This window comes from Callospermophilus lateralis, chromosome 5, assembly GCF_048772815.1.
Source record: "Callospermophilus lateralis isolate mCalLat2 chromosome 5, mCalLat2.hap1, whole genome shotgun sequence".
NCBI lineage: Eukaryota > Metazoa > Chordata > Mammalia > Rodentia > Sciuridae > Callospermophilus > Callospermophilus lateralis.
In genome coordinates this window covers 64,882,322-64,909,579 of record NC_135309.1, presented here as the reverse complement: position 1 = coordinate 64,909,579, position 27,258 = coordinate 64,882,322, and the positions used below count along the sequence as shown (strand labels likewise).

Genomic DNA, 27,258 nt, shown 5'->3' with positions numbered 1-27,258 from the left:
ATCTCTGACAAAAAGAAAAGGTGCCTGTGTGGCCTGAACTGGGGAGCTGGTCTCCAGCTTGCTTCTCTCTTCCCCTCCTCTCTCCCCACTCCACTATTTTATATCTGCCAGTGGCTCTACTGTGTCACTCACCAGCTCAGCCTCTGGCTTGACCTGAAATGGCTCAGTATCCCAGTTCCTCCAGCCACCACCTGCAGACTCTAGACCTAGTGAACCTTTCCAATCAAAAGAAGCAAAGACCCCAACTCATCATGTGCCCTCTTGGAAATTCTACGTTCATGCCCAGCCACGGTATTTATCCCCCCTCCTTTCCAGTTCTGATTCTTCTCTTTTTCTCATTTTTCCTTTCCCCAAGTCTCTGGGAACTCAATCCTTATTTCTTTTGCCCTTCCTGAGCATCATCCATGAGCCTGTGGCCAAGTGACCTCAACACACCTGCACGTAATTCCAGGGACCTCCTACTAATCCCTCAGGGTTTCCCAAATCCCTGCCCAGCCTGATGAGTTTGTCTGACCTCTGACCAAAAGCCAGCCTCCACTAATTGTTTCTGTCCTGTGCTGATAATAGGGACTAACAATTTCTGAGGACTGAATCTTTGCCAGGTGTTGGGACATGCGCTTTTAATAGACATTTTCTCATTCACTCCCTCTAGAAATTCGAAGCCAACAAGATTTTTTTGGCTCATTTTTGCAAATAGAGAAATCTCAATGGGATTTTTTTTTTTAGCTTACACAAATTTTCATGCTCATCTCTGAAACTTTATTTTGGGCTCTCTGCTCCTTTCTTATCATCATAATAATGGCAGTATTATTAACTGGAATTTATTGAGCATGTAGCATTCACAAAGTGCTTTGCATGTATAATCTCATTTAATCATACAAGAATCCTAAGAGGTCAGTACTATTAGTACATTCATTTTACCAAGGGAAAAGTAAGGCTCAGAAAGACTAAGTAAATAGGACTTGGTTAAAAAAAAAAAAAAAAAACCCTATTTAAACAAATATCTAACCCGAATAGTCTGACTCCACACTCCAGCAGTTCTTAGTTTCCAGATATCAGCTGTAGGGAGACATTTTTTTTCTTTTGTCACTTCAAAAACCCTGAAGTTGCTAAGAACATAGTGTTTTGAAACCCTAAACAAAGTTTCCTTATCTGCAAAAGTGGGACAGTAGCATGCATAACAGCCCTGAGATCAAACGAGGACACAGCAAAAGCAATCATTTCCTTCCTTAGGATAGCAGAAATGCTAGGGATTAGTCATATCAGTTATATTGAAAAAACAAATGTTGAAGCAGATCTTTTTTTTCAGTTTCAAAGAAATAAGGAAGCATGAGGATAAAAATAAAAGCCAGGAGCAATAGATTCTAGGCTGCTATTGTGTTCATGTGAAAAAGATCAATCATTATTCCTTAAAGTCTCAGTACATGCAAGGCATTCCCTCTTTCTCAAAATAATATTATACACCTCCTTTCTGGCACTTACCACAGTTTATATAATGACTTTGGTGACTTTTTATGCAAGCAGTGACTTTAGGGAATACAACTCCTTGGTCCAGCTTCTAGCCATAGTAAATGCTCAATAAATATTCACTGAATTAAATCAGTAGAGTCATAAAAGTTTTATGGACCCCACCTGGCTCAGCTCTAGAGCAAGGTACCAGTCTGAATTGTTATCCAAAGATGGGACCCAGAAAGACCCATCCCAGTGAGAGACTGAAAATATCATCAACTATATTCTGTAACTGTCACCCAGACAGTAGAATGGACATAACAATGTACTGGAACAAAAGACAGCAGAGTATACCAAGGCAAAAACCCAAAGACTGAGCCAACATCTGAAGCATCCACTAGCCCTCCCTACCACCTTCCATCTCTAAACACTAGAGAAAATCTTTGAAAGAGAAGGAATTAAAATCATCACAAAGGTAGCATGGATGAGTAAATACCACCTTAAATTGAAAAGTCAGAGGTCTGAGCTAATGCCAGTGAAACCAAGAGGTGAAATCTGTGTGGATCCTCTGCAGCAGGCAAGGGCAGACCTGATGGGAAGTGGCCAGGTTCATGAATGCACTTCCACCAGCCTTCACTATACAACCTGCTGAGCATATCATCTATCTAAGATGAGGATTATTGGCCAAGCAAGCAGAATACACAAAAAGTACTAGCACTCTTGGCAGGTGTAGTGGTACACACTTGTGATCCCAGCAGCACAGGAGGCTGAGGCAGGAAGATCAAGAGTTCAAAGCCAGCTTGAGCCATTTAGCAAGGCACTGAGCAATTCAGCAAGACCCTGTCTCTAAATAAAATATTTTAAAAGGGCTGGGAAGGTGATTTAGTGGTTAAGCATCACTGGGTTCAATCCCCAGTACCAAAAAAAAAAAAAAAAAAAAAAAAGAATAAGTTCTGTAGACCAGGAGGTGGTCAACTATGGCCCATGAACCAAATACAGCCTTCTACTAGCTTTTATAAGTAAAATTTTATTGAAGCACAGCCTCACTGATTCATTTATGAATTATCTATGGATGTTTTTGCACACAACTGCAGGGTGGAGAAGTTGTGGAAGAGACCATATGGCCCACAAAGCCTAACCCATTAACAATCTGACCATTTTTATTTTTTTTTAAAGTTTGCTGATCCTGCTCTGGCCACAGATTATTTGGACATCAATTGCTGCCAGTGAGCTCATGCCACCATCATCTCTCAGTTCCCACAAATCTTTCTACCTTGTGTGATTACCCTGATATATACACATTGCTTAGCAGACAGGGAGTGCTCTGAATGCTTTCTGTTACCATTTTCATCCTGGACGCTCACTGTGGACCTAGAGGGCCACCATCTTGCCTACCCCAACTCAACTTCCTCATTCCTAAGCCACAGGTTCCCAGGCTCCTCTCTACCCATATCCAGTTGATCACCAAAAAATCATCTGGTAATTCTATGAGATGTTTTTCCAACGGGTACCTGCATTTCCATGATCACTGCTCTTCCTTCCACCTGAAATGTTATTCTCCCTGTTCTGCAAACTTTGCAAAATCTTACCCATCCTTCAGGGACCTCTTCAAATGCTCTATCTGGATGAATTCTTCCCTGACAAGTTCCCTCACTCCATGCTGGGAGTGCCCCCTGTCCCTCGCCTCTGACCCTGACACTTCTTCCCTTAACACTCCCTGCCTTTGCTTCCTGTGACTCTAAGCTTTGTGAGAATGGAAATCCCTTGATGGGGGCTGAGTTGAAGAAATCTGCCCATCAAGACCCACTTAACAAATTCCTCCTAGAGACCAGTGCCAGGAAAAAATTTGCTCTTAGGACACTTTTGTTTACGTTCTTTGACCAAACAGAGATAACCTCATGTGGCAGTCCCCTCTTCTGCCCCAGTTACCAGGAAATTCAGTGAGAAATTACAGTAACTATATCCAGGTGTGTGGAAACACCTGGTTTTTTTGTCTGTTAGCTAGTCTTTGTTCTTTCTTTTTTTTAGCACACTATAGGAGTAGGATAGGATTTACACATGCTAAGTAAACATAGCAATACAGCATGTTCTCTTTGATGAAGTGGCCATCTTACAAAGGGACAATGACCTTCTGTCTACAGGAGTTTCCTCTGATACCTAAAGTACTTCCTGAGCTTCCTCTTAATGTCACTCATATTGATGGTAAAGCTGGAGAAGTGCGTTTTTATTTCCTCCCAAATAAAATCTCAGATCCTAGAATCTTGGAATATTAGAATTAAAAGATGCTAGTCGGAAGAATGGAGTAACGACCTCCAAAACTCCAGGACTCCAGAAAAGCAATGAAAACACTGAGGGGAAAAAACCGTCAAAATAATCTTTTTCCCCAAACTCTGGAAATTAACAAAAGATATAAAACAATCCAAAAAGTTTTCATTTAAATAAAAATGTCAATACTCTTAAGTTGTGTTCAGTGAGCTTTGTTCCTTCCTGACTTACCCTAGAGCCCTCCTGCTCACCTGCAAAAACCAAAGCCTCATAATCACTGTAACTGGGAAAGTCAGCATCTGTGCAGCCTCTGGAGGGGCCTTCATGAGTTTGGAAACCCCCAGAGTTCCATCTCCAGAGAATTTGTCACTGTTGAACCTTTCTGAATGCTCCCTGAATGTGTCCACTCACAGGGCTTGCTCTCATCTGACCTAACTCACAGTTCACCCAGGAAACAGGAAATACCTTTTTTCCTGGTATGTCTGTCCAAAAAAACAGCAGCAATAATTGAAATTTGTCACTGCCTGAGGTAAGGAAAATACTTGGAGCAAACAAGATGCTGATTTAAAAAAAAAAAAAAAAGAAAGAAAGAAAAGTGGAAGAACGAGACGTCCACAAGAGACTTTGTAAATCTCCAACATCCTCCTTGGAATCAGGAAGACTACATGCCACATGCATGTGCGGACCTGTGTGCCTGCCCAGGCAACAACTGAGATTGCTATAAATTAAGATACTCATTATAATCCCCAGGGAATACACTAATAAAGAAATATAGTAAAAGAATTGACAAGAAAATTGATATGGTGAAAATACTTAATACAAAAGAAGGAAGGAATGGGGGAATCAAAAAACTAAAAATGCATGAGACATATAAGAAACAACTAGCAAGGGCTGGGGGTAGCTCGGTGGTACAGCACTTGCCTACCATGTTCCTAGCCCTGGGATCCATCCCCAGCACCACAAAGAAAAAAGAGAGAAAGAAATAATAAAATGGTTATGTAAATACTGCTTAACCAGTAGCTAATTAAATATAAGTAGATTAAATTCTCCCATAAAAAGAATCAATTTTTTAAATGATCCAATTATATAATGTCTATAAGAAACATACTTCAGATTCAAAGACAAATAAATAGATTAGAAAGTAAAAATATATATATATTATGCAAAAAGTATGAAAGGACCTGAAGTGCCTGTTCAAAATTGGACAAAAGGAACAAAATTACCACTAAAGACAATGAGGGACATTTGACAGTGATAAGATAGTTGATCCATAAGGATATGCAAATATAGATATGTAAGCACCTAATGATGGAGCCCTAAATTACATACAGAAAAAATGACAGAATTCTACCAAAAAAGTAAAAAAGAATTAACACCAACCCTTCACAAACTCTTAGCAAAAAAAAAAAAAAAAAAAAAAAAAAAAAAAAATATATATATATATATATATATATATATATATATATATATATATATAAATAAAGAGGAAGGCCCATTTCCCAACTCATTCTATGAGCAATCAAAAAAGTGAAAACACAACCCATGAGTTGGAATAAAATGCTTTCTCATAAGAGACTTGTATCCAAAATAAGTTTATAAAAAAAAAAAAAAAAAAACTCTTACAAGGGCTAGGATTGTGGCTCAGTGGTAGAGCGCTTGCCTAGCATGTGTGAGGCACTGGGTTTGATTCTCAGCAGCACATATAAATAAATTAATAAATAAAATAAAGGTCCATTGACAATTAAAAAAAAAAACTCTTACAACTTCACAATAAAAGGGCAAAAGACCCAATTTTAAAATGGACAAATGACTGGAATAGACATTTCTCCAAAGATAATACATGAATAGAAAGTAAGCACATGAAATGATGTTCAATGTTTTAGCTAGTAGGGAAGTGCAAACTAAAACCATAATGGGAAAAAAATATAATGAGCTTCATTTCATCCCCACTAAGACAGAAAATGAAGAAGACAGGGGAAGAGCAAGGGTGGGTGGAGATTGGGTGGACCTTCATCTATCACTTTGGGGATAGAATGGTGCAGCACTTTGAAAACAGTAGAACAGTTCCCCCAAACACTCCAACAGAGTTACCCCATGACTGTAATTCCACTTCTAGGTATACACCTAGGAGAATTAGAAACATATCTTCACACAAAAATTCCTACATGAACATTCATGAATGTAATGAATGGAAACAAGCCAAATATCCATCAACTTTGGAATGAATAAATAAATGTGGTATATCACATAATAAACACATGTGGTATATATTGTCCAACAATAAAAAAAATAATAAAATACTGATACATGTAACAAACTAAATGACCCTTGAAAGCATCATACTAAGTAAAAGAAGCCAGTCACAAAAGGCCATATATTATATGACTCCATTTATATAAAATATCCAGCATAGGAAAAATCCATAGAGATGGACAGTAGATGAGTGGTTTCCAGAGATGGGGTGAGGATGAGTAATGGGGAGTGACCACTAATGGATTCAAGATTTGGAGGAAGGTCATGGAGATATTCTACAGTTAGTTGGTGGTGATGGTTACACAGCTTGGTGAATGTACTAAAAACTAAATTGTATGCTGCAAAGGATGGATTTTTTGTCATATAATTATAATACCTCAATAAAGGTCCAACTCAATTCAGGAAACTCTTCTATAAGTTCCTGAACAGTCATCCTCTGCTTGAACACTTGTGATGGTGAGATGTCACTCCCACTCAGAGTAGGCTGCTCCATTTGGGAACAGTTATTTTAGACTCTTTTTCCTAACCATTAAATTCCCCAGCACCAACCATGGTGCCTGACACATTGGAAAGATAAGATGCTGGAACATTTCATGGTGATATTTTTAAATGAAAAAGCAAGTAATAGAACATTATATATACAACATAACTATTATCATGATCCCGTTTGTGACTATACTGGTGCAATTATATTTAAAACATCTAATATTTAACATAGAGAATATGCATTATACATAATCTTTCATATGCATAAAATATTTCTTTATAGCTATTTAAAATCTTTACATAGTTCCTTCTGGGGAGTCTGGGGACTGCTGCAAGGGGACCTTTATTTTTCAACTTACAATCTTCAGTGCCAGTTTAATGTTTGTTTGCTCACCATAAGCAACTGTTCAATTTTAGGAAAAATCTTCATCCCACATTTGGATGCAAATCTCTATGTCCTAATATATTATGCATTACTTGGATCTTTATCAGTGAATACTTCTGAAGAAAAGTGTTCTGTGGCTAATACTATATTGGTCAGTGAATGCCAAGGGCTGTTGGAATGGGCATCTGAGCTTCCACTGATAGCAAATCTGAACACCATCCTTGTCACTAAAGACCATAGAGCCTACCTGTAAGCTACCTTTTTTCCTTATCTAGCTCTGAACTAAAAAGCCAGGGACTCTCTCAAGCACAACTCCCCATTTCCATCTTAATCACTGTGGCCAAGTCAGCATGCAGCTGCAGCTTAAGGGTCACAAGTTAGAGGACTAAGTAACTGATTTACCACTCGACTGCCCACACAGTACATCTAGCTCTTATGGTACATCTAGTTCCATGCTAGACACAATGTCTGCCTGCAAGAACTTGTGAACATGCTTTAAAGTCTTTCAGATCTCTAAAGTTTAGGTCTCTGATCTCAAAAACCCTTTGAAATGCCCACAACTTTAAGAATCTGCCCCCACCTGCGCAAAGTCAAAACTCTTAAGAGGCTGCAAGAATTCTGGTACCAAGAGTCAGTGACAAAATAGCATAGGTAGCTGGTCCCAGAGTCAACATTTTAGAATTAGAAGGTTCATGATTCAACTTAACTTTGTAAATGCAACAACCAAGAAAAGTGACTGTTTAAGAACATGTTATCAGTCACAGCAGAACCTAGTTTCCCAATTACCCATCCAGTGTGATTACCCCTTTCCCAGCCCCATAGCTCCTACTTTCTTCAGTCTCTTCCAGAACCAGCTGCAGCCCCTCTTTCCCTCGTGTTCCTTTTTAACCACACCATCTAAGAAGGATGGTGATTCTGAACACCTAGATACGGCTTCTGCAGTCAACGCTGACTGCATCCAGGGCTTTCACTCTGGCTTCCCTATTAGGACATCTATGGTTTTGACAACTGTGGTTGGGGTGGGGGACTGAAGAGCAAAGGATGGCTGGCAAGGCCAGGAGCAAGATTAATCTATGACTGATCTTGTTCCACAGCAAGAGGAGGCAATAAGTCTGAAACATACGTGGCACCCTCGCTCCAGTCCCTCACATTCGACTTTCCAAAGCCTGGCTCTACAGTGCCTCACTGTAAGCATGTGATTGTTTCATCTCAAAGGTTCATTGAAACCTGCCTTTTGGATCTGCTCCAGAAGCATCCAAACTCCTAGGGTGTCCTACAATGGAAAAAGGGTAGGCTGATGCCAGGCCTCTCTCCTGTCCCCCTCACCCCTGCCCCATGCTGCATAGATCCAAAACTCGCCCCTGGAATTGAAGGCAAAGACAGTGGAAAGTTTGGAGGACACCTGATTTCTTTAAGAGACAAGAAGGGTAACAGAGAGGGAAAAGGAGGGGGAGATACAGATATAGGCATAGCTCTAGATGAAGAGAGAGAGAGTTCATTATGTCATTATTCATTGTCTGATAGTCCAGGCACCTGAGGTTACCATGTTGCCTAAAAACAAAAGCTGTCATTTAATTAGCCTCTCCTCAACTGCTTCTCTGTGCTCAATACTACAAGTACCCCTCCCCCCTAATTTAGAACTTTTTTGTAATCATGAACACAGCGTTATAATGCAAATAAGTTGCAAAGTGAAATGGAAAATCTTGCAAAGCCTACAGGCCTTCATGGAATCTTAAAAAGGCTTGTCAGAAGACAGAACTGCAGGCTGCCTAATGGCTAAGGAGGACCAAGTAGCCTTAGACCAGTGAAGAGACAGAGAACCTCTGCTGCAGATAACAAGACACTTCAAGTGACACTAGTTTGAATACCAACGAGTTAAAAGATGCTTTGGGGTTATACAGTTAAGTTGGGGCATGTTTTGGGAAAAAAAAAAAAAATGAAGCTTAAGATTGCATCAAAAGGAGAATCACAAAACAAAACATGTCTCCTACATTATACAATTTTACCCACACAATTAATCTGAGCAGTCAACTCTTATTGTATCATTAAGCTAAGACTTAGTGTATAGGTGAAAATAAACTTTGTTTCATAATTTCCACTTTCGTTTTAAAGGTAAGGTCCCAAGCAAAGTTTTCACCATAAAATTTTATACCTCTGACATCAGTGGATTTATTTACTTTGTGTCCCTTAATGAAGACAATGGAGACCTCTTAAAGGTTCCATGGACCTCAGCATAATGCCGCCTCTCTGAGTAACACACCCTCATCCACAGTCATGTGACGGGTTGTTATGGAAACATACAAGTAATAGTGATGTAGTCAACATTCCCAAGCCTTTCTATACATCAGCCCTGTTCCAAGTATGCCTTGAGCTTTAACTCATTCATTCCTCACAATAACACTTCAGGATAGAAGCCATTAAGATCCTCCTTTGACTGATGAGGAAACAAGGCACAGAGAAAGTATATAACTTGCCCAGTGTCACACAGCTCAAATGATGGATGGCACTACATGGAGGCTGCAGAAGAATGCAGAATTATTTTTCCATGATGCAGTGCATCTGCCATGTGCATTGGAACTTTCTTCCTGAAGGAGAGATTACTGTTTCTCCTTAGGGAAAGAAAGCTACTTCGAAGACTGTCCCTAAGCATTACTCACCTGGAAGTGTTTAGATTTCGATAGAGCTGCCCAAGGGACTCCAGCAGCCTCCCCTCCATCTCTCTGTCCCTGAATTGCTGAGCCAGGGCCAGCCAGCGCTCGTGGTACATGATGCATGCCTCAGGATTTGGGGACACAGAGCTGTAGAAATGGCAGAGGCATTTGGTGACCTGAAGCTGACCTGAACATAAAGCAGGACACGAATGAGATGTCTAGAGAGAGGACACAAGCAAAGTATGTTCCAACAATTTTCCCTAATGCTCCCCAGCAGCACGGGACATACTCACTCTTTAGATGTTGATGCCTTAAGCCAAACAGCAACGCCATTTCATAACATAGGCGACCGTGGGTCAGCTGGTGTTCAGACACCAGAACTTGAGCCAGCCAGAGAAGCACCTGTACTAATTCCATGTCGGTCTCCTTGCAGGTCTGGAGTTCAGAATAGAGTTGGACTGCCTGAAGGAGAAAGTCCCTGGCTGGCTGTGGAGCCCAGGACTTGAAGGTCAGGTAACCAAGATTGGCCATAATCACTGCCTGGTTACGTACATCCCCCATCTCCCAAGCTCTGTTCAAGGCCTGGAGATAGTTCACGGCAGCTTTGCTCACACAGCCTTCATCTAGGAGTGCAAGCCCCAGGAGGTTATGAACCACTCCACTTTGGGCAACACTTTCTGTCTCCTTCAGGGAGCATAACAGTGGCTCAAGAATTTCCAGAGCCTTCTTCGCCTGTCTGGCTAAGAGATAGGCCCATGCCAGACAGAGGGAAGACTCAAAGACTTCTGGCTCACCCAGCAGCTGCCCCAGCATCAAGGACTGGCTTAGGTAGTGGATGGCACCATCAGGAGACCTGTGTTGGAGGTATGTTTTGGACAGGATGAGACACAGAGCCCTCTGGGTGCTCCAGTCAGCTTGTTCCTCACAGGCAGCCAGCGACTGCCTGAGTATTGGGCAGGCCAGGGCAGAAACTTCACCCCAGCTTGAGGAACAAATGCCAAGGAGCTTGGGGGTATTCTGGAGGACCAAGTAGACCTGCCAAACCGGAAGAGATGCGCCCTGAGCGCTCTGAGTACCACATTGCTGGACAGAGGCCACTGCAAGATGCGGAAGATATTTCTTGTCATAGAGAAAACTCAAGATGGTGGCCATAGCATCTGAAGGAGGAGGATGTCCAGACAAGAGCTGCAGGCGCTCAGCAAAGGGCAGGACTTCCTCATGCCGGCCTAGCTTCAGGAGCAATTGAATGGCCAGAAAGCAGGCCCTGGCCTCCAGGGGGCTGCTGCCCTCCACAATCCCCTGGCGCAGCACATAGGCCACCACATCAAGCTCACTCTTGGCACTGGACTCACGGTCCGGCAGGCAGGCCAGCAGAGCCCCTGCCTTTTCCAGCAGGCCTGGGCCTTTATGCACCAGCCTCTGTCTCAGATAGATGGCAGCCAAGTGGATGTACAGAGAGGCCACCAAGGATAGGTCCCCAAAGGCCCCATCGAGAATATGGATGGCCTCCTCAAAGTACACCCTGGCCTGGGAGAGCTTGACTTTCCTGACACTCAGCCGGCCCAAGAGGAAGCAGAGCCGGGCATGCGCCCAGGTCATATGGCTCTTCTTGGCCCACTTCCTGGAGGCCTCCAGATAGGCCACAAGCTCATCCTCTTCAGAGAAGTTGTAAAACGAAGAAGTAAGAAAAGAGAAGGAGAAATCGTACAGGCTCTTAAAGTTGTCGGTGTAACCCTCATGATCCAAAAAAGCCAATATGGAGCTAAAGCTATCAGCCTCCTCCTCTTCCTGATCAGTGTTGAGGTCCATGAACAGTTCGGCATCATCAAGGTCATCGGGTTCCGGGAGGAGATAGCTGTCCGAGGCGGCTGAGAGGAGCTCCTCCTCCTCCAGGTGGGAGTCCCCGGAGCTGCTGGAGTATCTGGAGCCCACGAACTGTCGCTCCTCCCAGGCTCCACCAGACCTGGCCTCGTGGAAGCCTTCAGCCTGGGATGCTATAAGGACAGGCAGAGTTGAGCAACCCTGAGCATCTGCAACTTAGGCAAGAGGTCAAGCGAGCTGACCTGAAGGAGGAGAGGCCAGGTTCAGCATGATTTCTACTCACCGCTCAAGTCACTGGGAAGATTCTGGATGGATTCAAACCCACCTAGGTAGAGATGAAGGACATACCTAATGTTAGGTCAGAATGAGTCACCGTGCCAATGCCTCCAGGGACCCAGGCCAGGAACCCCTAGAAAGCTTCGTAGTGAAGTTTCAGACCATCGGTTATGGTTTAAAAATGACAGAATCTGCCCCTTTCACATCAGTCTAAGAGCTGTATGGACCCGACCTTCCTGTTTAACCCTTATACTTTACAGTTGGGAACTGAGACCCAGAGTCAGAGAAGGAAATCTGGAAACAAGCTCTATACCAAAAGGCTGGTATGGGGTGGGGGGATGATGAAATCTGAAGGCTAAAAAGATGCAAAACTCTCAGCAAGTTTCCACAGAGCCAGGCCTGAACTCCAAGTGCAGAGCATCTGGCAGGGTGTGACACTGCTCCCCGTGTATCACATGCTCCATTCACTTGTCACCCATCCACTTGACAAGCATGGGTTAATGTGCACAAGGCACTGGACACTGTGCTTGGTAAAAGTGGCACAAGCAGGGGGACTAGGTAAGGAATAAAGAGCAAAATGCCTCAGAGGTGCCCAGTTTTGTTCCCTGGATACACAGGTGGGATGAGGAGGAAGAAAGGAGAATCCTGAGTACAGCTTTAGCCATCTTAATTTTGAATTACTTGCAGGAGCTCTCAGCAGAGAATAAAGTAGGTCTGGAGCTAAGGAGCAAAGCGGAGACTGCAAATACAGATTTGTGGCCCACAGCAGGTCACCAGGAGATGGCCAACGTCCCAGGATGGAATGCGATCACACAGGCAAAGCATTTGGAAGGAGAGTGGAGCAGGAAGGGAGGGAGAACAGGAGAGGGAGATTAGTTAATAAGCCTGAAGAACACTAGCATTTCTGGCAGAAAGAGACCAAAAGGGCAAAGAGAGGAAAGTCGCAGAGGCCAAGGTGTCTTGGGATGCAGGCACCAAGCATCACAAAAGTAAAACAAGTGAAGTAAGAACCAAGAAGACACATTGAGCTTGGCAGTGGATAAATTAACACTCTTGCCTGAAGAGCCACCGTGGAGCTGAGGAGGTAAAGGCCAGATTTCATAAGCCACAGATGGGGGTTACTAAAGAGAAGATTCCACCTCTTCCTGACAGAAAAGCAACAGCTGTCTGTGGGCCTTTTCTGGGTTGCCAGAGAACATGGAAGACCCGCAGGCCCTTCATTGAGTCAACCTTCTTCCTTCTGCTATCCAGGGAAGCCTGCTTCTGAGACGGTCACTGCAGACACTCAAAGTCTGCAACTTGTAGAGTGGGAGCCCCCACAGCTAAAGATGGAGAGCTGAGGAACTTGGCTCTGGAAAACTGCTCACATGCCCTGGCCTCTCTGACACTGAGAGGTGTGTACCAGTCTTACTGCAGTCATTTATCTTGGGGCCAGGACATCAAGAGCACAAATGAGTTACCAGATGGGAAGATGAATCAGAGGGTCACTCCTTCCCAAGTCACAGGTCGAGAAAGCTGGACTCTATTCTTGAGACAGCCCTCTTCCAACTGCCTCGGTGCCAGGGCAGCTGCATGACTCTAGGGCACAACCTAAGCTCAGCAGAGCTGCACCCCTGACCTTTAACAAAAGACAACATGCTGCCTGGGCCTACCCTTGGGTCTCACGACCAATGGATCAAGAGTAGCAGATAACCTCTGACCCAAGTCTGCCACCCTCCTCTGCCCTCCCATGGCACACCCTGAGCTTTCCTTGGTTTTCAGTCTTCACCCACATCTACTAGGCAGTGTCAGCTTCAACTGGCTGCCTCAGAGTTATGGACCAGTGTGATCTGCTCAAAAGCAAAGCTGGGCTGGGAGCCGATATCTGGGGTAGGTGTTCCTCCTTATGCATGGATAAAGTCTCCAACCCCCTCCTATATCCTGGGAGTTGGCCTGACAGTGCCTCATGCAGTATCTCTGGATGTACCCATGAAATATGGCCCATCTACACAGGAGTGGACACAACATCATCATCACTGAAGAAGTGGAAGAAAAAGAATTCTTCTTCAAACCATCATCAGAGAGTGAATGTGCTTCCTGACACAGGAAATCAGTATCATCCATTATTTGCTCACCCAATCCTTCAGAAATTGAGGAAAATGTGCGAGACACTGAGACCCCTCACCCCACAAGGCGAATGTATCCAAGAGCCCAATATCATTTTGTCTGGGGCAGTGTGGTGAAAGGGGCTGTCCTGATGGGGAGTTAGAAGACAGCAGTTCTTATTTTGACTCTGGCATTAATTCATTTGGACCTCAGTTTCCCAGTATGGAAAATGAGGGGAGAAATAATCTCTTAGGGCCCTTCCAGCTGGGACATCCTATGATCCCCATCTTTCTTATTAGGTTTTTATTTCATCCCTCAAAAGAAGGACTTCAGCCAGAGTTCAGGAAGTTCTTTTCTGAGGTTGGGATAGAAGACCCAATGCAGCTGACACTCACGGTGTAGGCAAGTGGATTTCATCTTATCTCATACTTTCTAGACAATATGTCCTGTGCAATGTCAGAAATATCTGAAATCTAAAGTGAAATGCAGCTAATCAAATATGATCCAGTCATCAACTGAATAGTGACTATGGCGCCAAATTCCTGGATGGGATTAGAATTTAGAGATAGTCTATTCCTGAGTAGGGATACCCTCCTAGTTGAGGAGGTTAAAGACCAAACACTCACTAAGCCTGTAGACAGATGTGATGTCAGTCTGAGCCAGTGTGTGGAGGAAGCTGGCACACTCCGCTTTCTTGTCGTTTCCTAGGGCCCACAGAGAGCACCTTTCCTCATCACTGAAAAACGCAGAGTTCTTGCTCCTGCATTGGGGCACAAGATAGAGACAGGTCAGTGCCAGTTCCAGGCTCCATCTCCTTCTCTTTGTTCTCGGATGCAGTAAAGAAGTTAGAGAAGCAATCAACCCATTGCTCGTGGCTGAAATCAGACTCTTCAGCTTACTGTTGCAAATTATATTTTTCCTGCCAAAGAAAAAGAACTATTAGCACCTCGTGCACAGAGAACTGAGCTGTGTGGTTCTCAAAGTAGGTCAAAGTGGAAAAGCAAACACCCTTCTTCCTAAAACTCCATTCCTCCCCTGCAAGAAAAAAGAAAAAAAAAATCCCTCTCTCTCAACCACAACCCACTCTTTGAGGCCACATGATGCCCAGTTTTTATGGGATAAATAGGATCTGGTTGTCTGAAGTATAAAGATTGGAAAGAAACCATTAAAAGAAGTTTCTTTGCCCTTAGGCTATTTGAGGAAAAAGTTAGGGACAAGTAATACAATCTAGAGGAACAATGAAGAGAGTTTCACTGTGTTGGGAAGGAATCTGTCACAGTTGCTGAGACTTGGTTACATGGCAGAGAACAGCATTATGTAATATGAAGGGAGAAAAAGCATGAGTGGGGGAGTCAGGGGCCTGGAAGAAATGATCATAAACAAAGGATCTTTATACTCATCCTGCTGTGTAACCTGATTGTTAAGACTAGTTTGCTTAACTAGAGATGTGTTGTGGAGTTGTTAAAATTTACATGGAATTAGTTAAGAATTTGCAACTAGAAATGCCTTAGGAAGCATTCAATCCACTACCTAGCTGAAAATGTTTTAAGATCACTTTCAATTGTTTTTGAACCTCAGGGCCAATTTTTTTTTAAGTTTTATTTGTTCTTTTTAGTTATACATGATAACAGAGTCTGTTTCTACATTTATACAAACATAGAGTATATCTTATGGATATAGGATATGGATCCCAGTCTTGTGGATGTACACAATGTTGACATTCACTGTGGCATATTCACATATATTCATAGGAAAGTTAGATCAGATTCATTTCATTCTCTTTCTTATGCCTAAAAAATCACCTGAGAAATCCAAGAGTTAATAATGACTGATACTATTGGAGGGTTATGATGAATCATACACTATTATCTCATTTAATCCCCATAATTACCCTATGAGGCACATACAATTTTGTGAGTGTGCATTAATATTTTTAATGAAGCAATATTTTCATCTACAACAAGAAAATGTTATCAAAAGGAGTCAATGTCTACTTACTTCAACTAGGATTAATTCAAGGCCAGTTTTCCCACTATGGAAATAAGACACTTCTAAGTGCTCTATCGACTACCCTGGGGAATTATAAGGTGCTCCAGGGTGGCTAGTAGGAACAGGCCCTGCTCCTGGCACTGAGTCAGCATCAAGCACTGTCTTTAAGGTGGTTAATTCACCAAGCCCAAGGAGTTTTCCCTCATGCATACACTGAGCCTCCTCTACAGAAAAGGTAGGGGTTCCTCGAAAATCTCCAGAGTTGTCCCTCTGTGTCTCTTTCTCCTGTCTGGTCCCTTGTCCTATGAGCTCAAGGCAGGTACAATTTACACCTTTTTTGCAGAGGAAGAAATAGAGGCACCGAAAACTGAAGTGTGTGTTTTAGATGTGGTAGATCAGGGAATAATAGAATTCAGGAGGGTATGCTGTGGTCAGCCACTCACCCTTTGTCTCCATAGCTCTGGTAAGGCAGCTTAAAATCCAAAGAAGAAACTTGCAACTACATGAAGTGCTCAGGGCTACTGCAGTAATTAATGGCAGAACTAGTACTAGAGCCATGTCCTGATTCTGGCCTAGGGTTTATCTCACCATGTCCACTGAGCCCCCATTTCTCTGGCCTGATCTCCAGATTCTCCCCAAAGAACTGACCATATCATTTACTGTTCATAATAACTCTATGATGTAGGTGTTTAAATCCATGTTCATAGGTGAAGAAAATGGTTATGAAAGAGTCCATGGTCAGAATTACACAGCCACAAAGTGATGAAGCTGAGACTGAATCTTAGGTCTTGTACCTCTGAGGTCCACTGCCTCAGACTTGATCTGCTAGCGTTCTGACTTTCAGATACTTGGAGAGAGTTCAAGGAAACTGACAAATGATGTTGTGGATTTATAAAATGAAAGCTTGGTTAGAAGAATATGGCAAAGCTTCTGGCAATATGATAGCCTAAAGTATTCTAAAGGGATCTTCTCTCTGGACACACAAATCCTGGATAATGTACAGCAGAGATAACCACTGTGAGCCATGCTTTAACTCTAAAGAAAGGGAAATCCCTGGGATCCAGAAAATAAAGCAGAAACCAAACTCAGGTTGGTAAGTTAAAGCAGTTGGCCCAGAGATCCTGATGGTTTCAACTCAGATACTGGTCCTCAGAAGTGGGGCTCATCTTGAAATGATCCCCAGGGTCAGGAGATGTGACTTTGAACCTGTGTTAAGCAGGGAACTGAATTAAGCTCTATTCATAAAGTCTGGACTTTGAAAGGGTAACAACTTCCTCAAAGAGGTGAGTGGAAAACTTTGCACTGCCTGTCAAGAGCACACTTTTCATCTACCTGAGTCCCTAGAAAAAAAATCAAACAACTAAGCCTACACCATTGAAGGTATGGAATCTGAATTTACACTGTACAGTGAAGGTGCCACAAAGAACAACAGTTAAAAAAAAAAAAAAATTAGTCCTGGATCATGAGTTCCTAGGATTCCAGGAGAAGCAAGTGTAAAACTTACTCCACAGGGAAATTTTCTTCAGTCCAAGATTCATGCAACACTTCTAAATGTTGGCAATTACTTCACATAACAAAAAAATACAAATCCAAAAGTACAAATTAAGAAAATGAACTACCCACAAAGACATTGAGATCCAGAAGATGCATACTCAGGTAAATATATTCTGCACAACTAGAAATAGCACTAATCCAAAGAATAGAATGAATAGAAACTTCAAAGAAAAGATGAAACATTGCAAAAAGAGAAACAACCATCTGTGAACACTAGGAAAATTCAAATAGAAAACAAAGGCATGGAAATTAAAGACAATGTGCCATTTGAGGGGTAGGAGATTAAATAGCAAGTTTAGTTACAGCTGAGGAAAAAATTAGCAAAACTGAAGATCATTTTGAGGAAATTACCCTGAATGTGGTCTAAAGTAAAAAATGGTGAACTATTACAAAAGAACTGATTTAAGTAAGACTGAGGATAGAATGGGTCCAACATACCTCTGAGAGGAATTCCACAAGAGAGATTAAAGAATGAAAGAGAGGCAGTATTCAAAGGGAGAATGATTGAGAATTTTCCAGAATTGAAGAAAGACATGAGTCTTCTGATTGAAGAAGCACACCAAATCCTGAGCAAAATAAATAAAAATAGTATCATTTTTAACAGGAGGTCCATTTCTTCATGTTTATAAGTCTTTTCAAATTGTCCATTTCTCCTAATTTTTCCTTCTGGATTCAATTATCTATTACTTCACTGTTCAATTTCATGGGATGAAAGAATTAAATCTAAACAATAAGAACATAGACTAATGAAATAGAAACAAAATGAATAATAAAATAATCAATGTAAATGTTGGAGAGAGGTACTTGGAGAGAGTTCAAGGAAACTGACAAATGACATTGTGGATGTTAACATAATTTTAAAATGTTAATGTAATTTTAAAAACATGATTGCCCAAAGGAAAAAAAATTTCTCTCTAAAAAAAAACTAATAAAATTAAATGCTGAAAATGGACTTAGAAATTTATATTAATAGTTACTTTCCCTCACACTTTGAAGATGCTATTCTGTATCTAGTTAAATCATCATCTAAGAGTATATTTTTCAGTATATGTAAGACAAAGAAGAACAAATTACTAGGAGTATTTACAATTCACACATCTTCTTGGAAATAACTACCTATTAGTAGGTATTTTTTGAAGAATAAAGTAAATAATCTACTGTAAATTTATGATAGAATATATCATATGGTATAATTGTATGGTTTCATCAATGACAAAGAAAAAAATGAGAAACTTAGAAAAAATACTGCTTACCTACATAGAAACAGCTATGAAACTAACAACAAAATTCTCAACAGCAAAAATATCTGCCACAAGAAATGGAAAATATAAAAAAGACAAAGATAATATGAAGACTAAAATGAGGGTATAATAAAAGATAGAATTTTTAAAATTTGTAATACTATCTTTTCTTTATGTTTTTTCTTGAGTGCACTAATGTACCAATCTTGTTTGTTTGTTTTTAGTTTAGACATGCAAGTATATACATTTTCTTTAAGTAACACCGTTCGAATAAATTATACTTATCCCAATGTGAATAAACCTTCAGTTTACAATGTTAACGGAAAAAATGCCAGTTGCAGAAAATAAATTATATGAGATTTTAAGTAGGTAATATCAAATTTTTTCTTATAAACAATTAACAATTTTTAAAAGTATCAGAAAAAAAGACAAAGATAACAAAGCAACTTCAAGCAGCATTTGCCTCTGGAGCAGGAATCAGAAGATAAAAAGTCAGATGGGGTAAAAAGATCCCCCAAGTCTTTTGCTTATAAAACATGCACAAACACATCTCAGATCTTTTTCAACATTAATAAAGGAAGGATATGACTTTCTATCACACTCAGAAGCTCCAAGTTCCCCAATGCCACTCTGGCCAAACCCAAATACTATATCTGTTTGGGCAAAATGCTGGTTGCAAGTTTTAAGAACTGGCTTTCCATCAGCTACTGCTGAGAGACTAGAGAGCTGGAGTTAAACCCTGTGCTGTGAGAAAAAGGAAATCCACAGTTTTACTTTCCTGGACAAGCAGGGGCCCTTCCCTATGGGTCAGAGGCATAGGCTAAATCTGACCCAGGAGACAGCCTGTGGAGGAATTCCTCTCTCAATACAGGACCAATTTGGTATGTTTGTGTGTGAACACACACCTCGTGGAAGAATAGGGAGGGAACCCATGTAGAAGAGAACTTCAGCTAACACTGAGACCATCCTCAGAAATCCCCTACCAAAAGATCACAGGCTCAGAGTGACACCCAGTGGCAGCCATTGGCACAGCGCACAGGGCCCATACCCTGCAACCTCAGCACACTGTCCACTGTTGAGGCTACTTGCTGGGCTACCATTCCTTTGAGCTCAAAATTCACCCTCCTCGGTGGTTCAAGAAGATCTGCAATCCAGAGAGGGTCTGGGGGTATACTAGGACCCGGTTCCCCTTGATTTCCCCCATCTCCAGCCTCTCTTTCCCCTTTCCTACCAAATGGGCAATCTGTGGTTCATGAGTTCGCACAGGTGACTGCGAAGACCAACAGATGGCACTGTGGATAAGAAGAAAGTGGTGCAGCCTCCTTGTGTGATACAGGGGCTGTGTGAGAGTGTGGACCTTACAACCAAGCCAGTGAAAGTGTGGTGACTAATTTAATGGAACTGAAAGTTGTTGCCATGTAGGGCAAGATGCAAGATGCCTAAGTCCAAATATAATCCATTAACTCCAAGGCCTGCCTCTGTTATCCTATGAACACTGAGTCTCAACTCAAAGATGATGACACCTCATGGCATACTCACATTGGAGAGCAGGAATCAGGATCTATACTCTTGGTGGGGACAAAGCCCACTTCTCCTGAGCTCATTGACTTCCCAATGAACCACTGAAGCCCGGGGATGACGAAGCCCACAATCTCAATGCTTTCTCCCTGGCAGAAGCTCAGTTCGTCCTTTTCTTTCCGCTCATAATCCTTCGAGGCCTTGCATCGTCCTCTGCCTGGGGAAATGGCACACAGCTCATAAATAAGGCACCAGCAGCCAAGCCTTCCCTGATCTGCCAATGTGCAGAGACTGAGTGAGGGGACAGACCAGTAAAACTCCCCCCCCCCAAAAAAAAATAAACTGGCAAGAATGACACAGGGTGACTGGCTTCTCATTTTACTAAAGTAAGGCATTCAAAAAGAGGAACTATGATGCACTTCCACCACTCTTTTATTTTTTAAAAAAAGATGTTTAGAAAAGCATAAGAAAAATAGTCTCCAGACACTGGATATGCCTTAAAACTGGATAAATGTGGTTTATGAAAAAATTTAAAAGTTCACAGCATTGTCCTGGTATGATTTTGCCACTGCCATGTAAACACCTGGCCATGGGTGGCACAAATCCATAAACCAATGTGTGAGGATCACTAAACCAGAATATCTCTATACATCCTCCAGCTGCTTTGGCCACTGTGACCCTCAGTCACAGTGAGATGGGGATAATAAGCACACCTGATGCTTATAAATGTTAGCGTCAAAGAGATAATGTGCACAATGCCTGGAATCTAGTCAACCCTCAGCAGAGGTCAGCCTCGTTATCACTGATAGAATGGAAAGTGCTGATGATCAGAGGGATCTGAAAGTCTCTCTTTCTGATCACAGTAACTACCCAATTTTCTAACAAATTAGGATCTAATCATTCTTTATGATTGTACTATTCAGTTTACAAAGAACATTTATGTCATTTTCTCAGAGTTTTCCCAAGAGTCCTAAAAGATAGGTAGGGCAACCATCAAAACCCCTTTGTCTAGACTCTAAGTAGAAGCAGCACTAAGAGTGAATTGTGCAAGAAGCTTATACTAGCAAACTGAGTCTAGAACTTCCCACTAATCCTGCTCTCCTGGAAATGGTGGCCTCCATTTCCATGTTTGCTTTTATTCCTTTTCTAACACCACTGGCTCAGTTCTTTTCAGATATTTCCCTCACGTTTCTACCATGACATCTTCAAGATAAGAAATTCCCCTGCTTTGTGGGACAACAGGACTTACCACAACATCTACAATAAGAAATGGTACTACGTGATTTACAGAGGCCATCATGTTTAGTTCTCTTGATGACATTTGAAGCTGGTTTTATTATATCATTTTACTAATAATAAGGACAGGTGAATGGTCAAGGTCCCAATGGTATTAAGTTATGCAGCAGACTGTGAACCCAGAAAAGATTTTGAAGCCCTTCATTGCTAACTATAAGGCAACATTGCCTCAGAAAGCTAAAAATCTTGTTTATGGTCAGTTATTGATTATCTCTAACATCTGAGTTCCATAATTCCTTCCAGTTCTTTATTTTTAAAAGTATCATTTGGTCTTAGAACTTGTACAATTGCACTTTTTGCTACGGATATGTACTAGGGATCATGGTGGAAAGGGAACTTGAGGGATGACAATGATAGGAAGGTATACTCTAGGTACTTCATTATCCAACGGATACATGCATGCTCACAGTTAGGGCATGCATGCTCACAGTTAGGGGTGTGTGCGTGAACACAAACAAGTAAAGATCACCTGTAATACAGGCATGTGTGAACAAATATGTATGTGTATGTTCATTTATCTCACTTATTCATTCCACAAATATTTTCTCTACTATGTGCCCAGCATTCATATTCTTTCTGAATTCAAGTTTTATTTCAAATAATTTTAAGGAAAATTAGAAATATTTTCACCCAGAGATTGAAAATAGGCCATCTATCAGTCAAATTGGCTCACAAAATACTTAATTTGACCCACACCAGGTTTTTTGGTTTTTTTTTTCACCTGTCCATCTTTAAATCTCTATCATCCCTGCCATTCCCTAATTTCTTCCATTTAAGCCATCCACACATCCCGGGTCATGACTACCCCTGCAAACATTTATAGCTGCAGCCCTGACTTGAGACCTCTTATTTCACAGGCAAGAAGACCCACCCATACAGATAGGACTGACTTCCCCAGATCCAGTCAGTAGCAGAAACAAGACAGGAATTTATAACTGATTCCAAACCTGCAGATAAAATTAGTAGGCAGGGCAACATCATCTCCTTAACAATACTGTGTTTTGAATTCAGTCATACCCATCTGATAGGAGCCTGTCCAATCCTTCTTCCTGGAAAGACCACAGTTTCCTGGATAATTCTTTAGGAACCATCTGCCAATGGAAACATGGGGTTTGCAAACAAACATAGATTTAAAAAAAAAAAAATAGAACAATGAGCAGAATCGTCTATTAGGAAAATGATAATGAGGATCATAAGTACTGCTATTTGTCTTATTTTAATGACAGCAAATACTTATTGAGAACTTTTACTTTATACCAGGCACTGTGGAAAGAAATGGGGTCCAGCAGACCTGGGGTATTTTCTAGCTCTGCAGTAGTTTGTCAGTTAAATATCCAACAAATGATCCCTTTACATTTTCACTGTCAGATTCTCTGCCAGACAACCTGGAGTCCATGGTCTGGGAAAGTGTTTATTATCACTCTATATGTTTGTGTTTATAGTATCTTCAGCAGGGATTCCCAAACTTCAGTGAGAAAAACATTCACTGGGGAGTTATTTCAAAATATTGACTCCTGGTCCCAATCCCAAGAGAGTGTGAGAGGAACCAGAGAGTCTGATTTGTACTGAAATCCCCAGGTCATGCCAATACAAGTGGCCTTCAGTCCATAGATTGAAAAATATTGCATAAGGGGAGGCCTTTGGGTATATTTCCTCTTAGATACAAGATGCTTCTGAAATTTAGAGCTGTCTCCAATTTCATCAAATTGTATAACTCTTGACTATTAAAAAAATAAAGCAATAAAAATCCACTCCAATTTTATTCTCTTCCATTTCAGATAATGGAAGCCATTATCTGAAAGCAAGACTACTCTGTTCTATATCTCAGTCTGCTCAGGGAAACTCTCAGGAAGTGGGGGGTCTACTCACTGATGGAAAGGGACAGGCAGAGGCTCCAGGACTGAGGCAGGCACCAGGCCCCGCTGACCAGTCACCAAGGACACGCCTTCCCACTCAGATTCTCCTTCAGAGATCTTCACAGAGATTAGCTCATTCTTGCAAAGTGTCAAACACTCGCCTTCCTTCTCAGCTGGCTGAGTCAAGGAGCACAGGGCTCTGCAGAAGAAGTGGTCTGTAATAATGAAAAGAAAAAAAAAAAAGCCCTTTCCAATGAGTTGCAAGATGTAACAGCAGATTACCATTAAAGGTAAAATTTCTATTGAGAACCCAAATGCTTTGCTTTCTGAGAGTAAAATGGACTATGGGCAGGGAAAAGGGGAGGTGGGAACATGATAAGAGGTCCTTTGTGATCCCAGGAAAAGTGGCAAGAAAAAAAAAAAGCCACTGAGAGGAAATTCACTTAAAATAGACACCAACATTTCTGAGAAATCTGTAAGAATAAGGAAGGCTTAATTGGGACCTTACTTTAAAAAGAGATAAAACAAAAACTAACAAAAATACATTTTCACGTAACAGAATTTGAATTATAATTGCAACTTCACACTAAAGCTTAGACCCAACAAAGAATAAGTTGATTTAGGTGAATGTAATTACCCTGAGTTTTATAATAATGCAAGATGCAATTCTTTCTTTCATGCATGAATTGTGCAATGCAATCATAAGAGAATCATTTATATAAAAATATTGTATGCAAATCTGGCTCTTTCAATGTGTTTACTAAGTCATCTGACTTGGCCATCTGCCAATCTGATGGTGTCTTCATTTGTAAACAGATCACGGGTTGCTTCAGGAGTTCTTCAACATCACTTTGCTTAATTTCACTAAATACTTCAGGTTTTTCAAGATTTGCGATTTGATTTTGCAATCAAATTTTATCACATGTTTAGATAAGTGTTTCTCAATCTTAGATACCATTAGAATTACATGAGAAATTAAAAAGAAAAAAAATTGCCAATGACTGGGGCCCCATCTCCAGGAATTTAAAATTGGCCAAGGTGGAACCGTGATATGGACATTTTTTTAAAACTCCCCAGGCAGCTCTAATATCAATCAGTGAGAGTGACCAACAAGGCTGTTGATGTAATGTCAGTGTTGAACTGAAAGGAATGTTAGATGTACAGTTATATCAGTAGGTTCATTTGTGAGTATTCCCATGTTTGAATGATTTTTGCCTCCCTTGGTATCCTAATTATTTCAGCAACTCCCATTAAAAATATGAAAGGGGCCCATCCCCAACCTATGCCGGCCTCACCTTCCTGTACCAGGAGACTCAGATACATGGTTTCCAGGTGTTCATCATCTATGGACACTTGGATCTCTGTGTCCTCCACCAACCTGCAGTTGAGCCAGTACTTGTGGTCAAAGAGAAGGTGTTCCAAACAAGTGGATACATAGCCTGGAAGTCAAGCCAACAAGGTTCCTGAACTGGATGAGTTCTGTGCTAAGCTGCAAAAGAAAGTGAGTGAGCTCCATCCTGAGCATCACCCAAGACCCCATCCCCAACCTGCCACTTAAGTGGACGTAGAATAGAACAGCAAAATAGGCCAGTTAGAAACTTTCTAGAATTAATTGTTTCTTCTCAGCATCTGTTGGGAAATATGAGTCATGTTTAAAGTGATATTTACTATTTCAGCATAGTGTGGGTCTCTGAAAATGCACTGAGATGACCAAACCCATTTACCTTTCTCTAATACAACCTCAGAGGTCTCCAAGTTTACCAGGTTGACTCTGGGGGTTCCTGGTCTCCCCTTCACATTCTCCTGACCTAAGGTTCAAATTCCTGTGGCCCAGATGATGTAGAGGTTAAGAAGTTTCTCCATGGTTCACAAAAGTCAGGATTGACTTCATTCTCCCTATTCTAACCCTGCCCCTTATCCAATGTTCAGCAAGCTCTGCTTTGTTAAAAGCAGACTAAAAGCTATGTAAAATATGAAAAAAAAAATTATATACAGTTCTTTGACATGTCCCCAAACATGAATTATTTGTATTAACATTTTGCTTGGTTTTTTTCTTCCTCTCTTACAAAAACCTATTTCCATCCTGGCTGCCCATCATACTGATGTAGGCCTGTGTACTCGATAATCATGCTTATTGAACTTGAAAGTGCACACCTGGGGATCTTATTAAAGCACAGACCCTGACTTGGTAGATCTAGGGTGGAGCCTGAGATTCTAATTTTCTACAGGTCATATGTGAGAGAGATGCAGCTGGCCCATAGAGCACAGTTTGGACACAGTTTGGAGAGAACAGAAAATCACAACTGTAAGAAAAGTTGCACCTCTAGCCATGGGTCATTGTGACCCTCCAGCCCCGTACCATTTTTCTCCCTGTGTATGTCCGTGGGAACCCAGCATTTTCTGGGATACATCCAATGTTCATCAAATCAGAGGACTTTTTGTAAGGTTTGGCTTGGCTCTGAAACCAACTGGGATTTTCTCCCTGGAGAAGATAGATGAACCATTGCCCACTGCAGTGGTTCTGCCTCATGCCCTAATATCTTCCCTTACCTTTTAGAATGCTCTGCTGCTGAGGCCACTTTAGTAGGTAATTCCCTCATCTCTTTGATCTTTTCCAAATACATAGGGTAAGCCTCTAGAATTTTAAAATTTTGAGCACCTATTTGGTCTTACTCAAGAGCAGTTTTCCATTAAAATAAAAAACTAACTTCACATCTATCTCAGTACTTTCAGTTTGACAGATGTCCAAATTACTTATCAATTGATTGATATCTAATAAAGAAATCTCTCCCTGGATATAAGGAAGTGAATTTCTTCATTTGACATTTTAGAGTAATAGTATTTGTTTTAGATTTGGTTTCAGGCAGTTTGTGCTATTTGAAAAGTTAACCATTCTCTTTGGAGCTCTAACACTTTTAATTATCAGAGATAAACCCATTCTTTAATATCAAGCCCTAAAGACTATCTGAACTATACAGTGGTCCTCCTCCACCTGCCTGTCTTGTCATACCTAAATTCAGGTAGGTGGAGAATTTCCAGATTTCTTCCATGGTCTTGAAGGTGAGGATGAACTGGGCCTTCTGGGACTGGATACTCACCAACCTTGCTGAAAGTTCCTGAATAAAGACAGTAATGAATTAGCCTGGTGTGACGGAGGTGCTCTGTTGACAAGCTAACTTGTGGAACCAAGACTGGATGAAGTTCCTGACTGTGGTGTGGAAGTTTACAACACACACACACACACACACACACACACACACACACACACACACACACCTAACAGAAACAGCTAAATATTAATCAAAAGATGTCTGGTTGAAATGGAATATGATTCATCCGAGTGGAATATCATGACATTGTGCAGTCTTAGAAAAGAATGAAGAAGTTCTTTGTGTACTGATATAGGCTGTAAATATAAATGGAACAACAGCTGCTACAAAGAGACCCGGGTATAGAACCATGTGCAGAGAATACCACCTTTTGTGTAAGGGAGGAAAGAGTTTATGTGGGAGAAGAGGGTGAATCATAGACGGAAGATTGGAAGCAAATTTGATTGCATACCTATGTCAAATGATTATTTTTATAAAGCTGACAAACAGAAAAACCAAAGCACCCAAAAGTAAAAATTATTCATAATCTCTTCTCCTAAATATCATAAATGTTAACACTTTCTTGTACTAATGAATCATTTTTCCTACACATGAGTTGCCATATAATTATTTTATAAAAAGAGAATCATAGTACTTAAATTGTTTTTGCAATCTTTTTCTTTTGCTAAATGATATGTTGTGAAACATCCTTCATATTATTAAGTAGTCTGCATAATATTTAATGGTTACATATGCCATTGTTGTATTAATGCAATTAATTCTTATCATTTCCTTATAGGGTTTTTTTGTTTGTCTGTTTTGGTATTTTTTTTTTTCCTACTGGGAATTGAACTCAGGGGCACTTGATCACTGAGTCACATCCCCAGCCCCTATTTTGTATTTTATTTAAAGACATGGTCTCACTGAGTTGCTTAGCACCTTGCTTTTGCTGAGGCTAGCTTTGAACTCCCGATCCTCCTGCATCACCCTCCTGAGTTCCTAGGATTACAGGCATGTGCCACTGCACCCAGTTCCTTACGTTTT

General features: G+C 41.1%; 1 protein-coding gene across 1 annotated transcript in view; it reads right to left on the bottom strand.

Moving 5' to 3' along the window:
• Sh3tc2 (SH3 domain and tetratricopeptide repeats 2) overlaps positions 1–27,258 on the bottom strand; it is a 54,929-nt gene that overhangs the window by 11,657 nt on the left and 16,014 nt on the right. The window contains exons 4-12 of the mRNA XM_076856743.2: positions 26,136–26,241; positions 24,421–24,564; positions 23,139–23,340; positions 22,287–22,360; positions 19,995–20,190; positions 14,298–14,431; positions 11,594–11,635; positions 9,783–11,483; positions 9,496–9,676 (exon numbers count right to left, since the gene is read on the bottom strand). Coding sequence (XP_076712858.2) covers positions 9,496–9,676; positions 9,783–11,483; positions 11,594–11,635; positions 14,298–14,431; positions 19,995–20,190; positions 22,287–22,360; positions 23,139–23,340; positions 24,421–24,564; positions 26,136–26,241 — 2,780 coding nt within the window. The remainder of the gene's footprint in view (positions 1–9,495; positions 9,677–9,782; positions 11,484–11,593; positions 11,636–14,297; positions 14,432–19,994; positions 20,191–22,286; positions 22,361–23,138; positions 23,341–24,420; positions 24,565–26,135; positions 26,242–27,258) is intronic.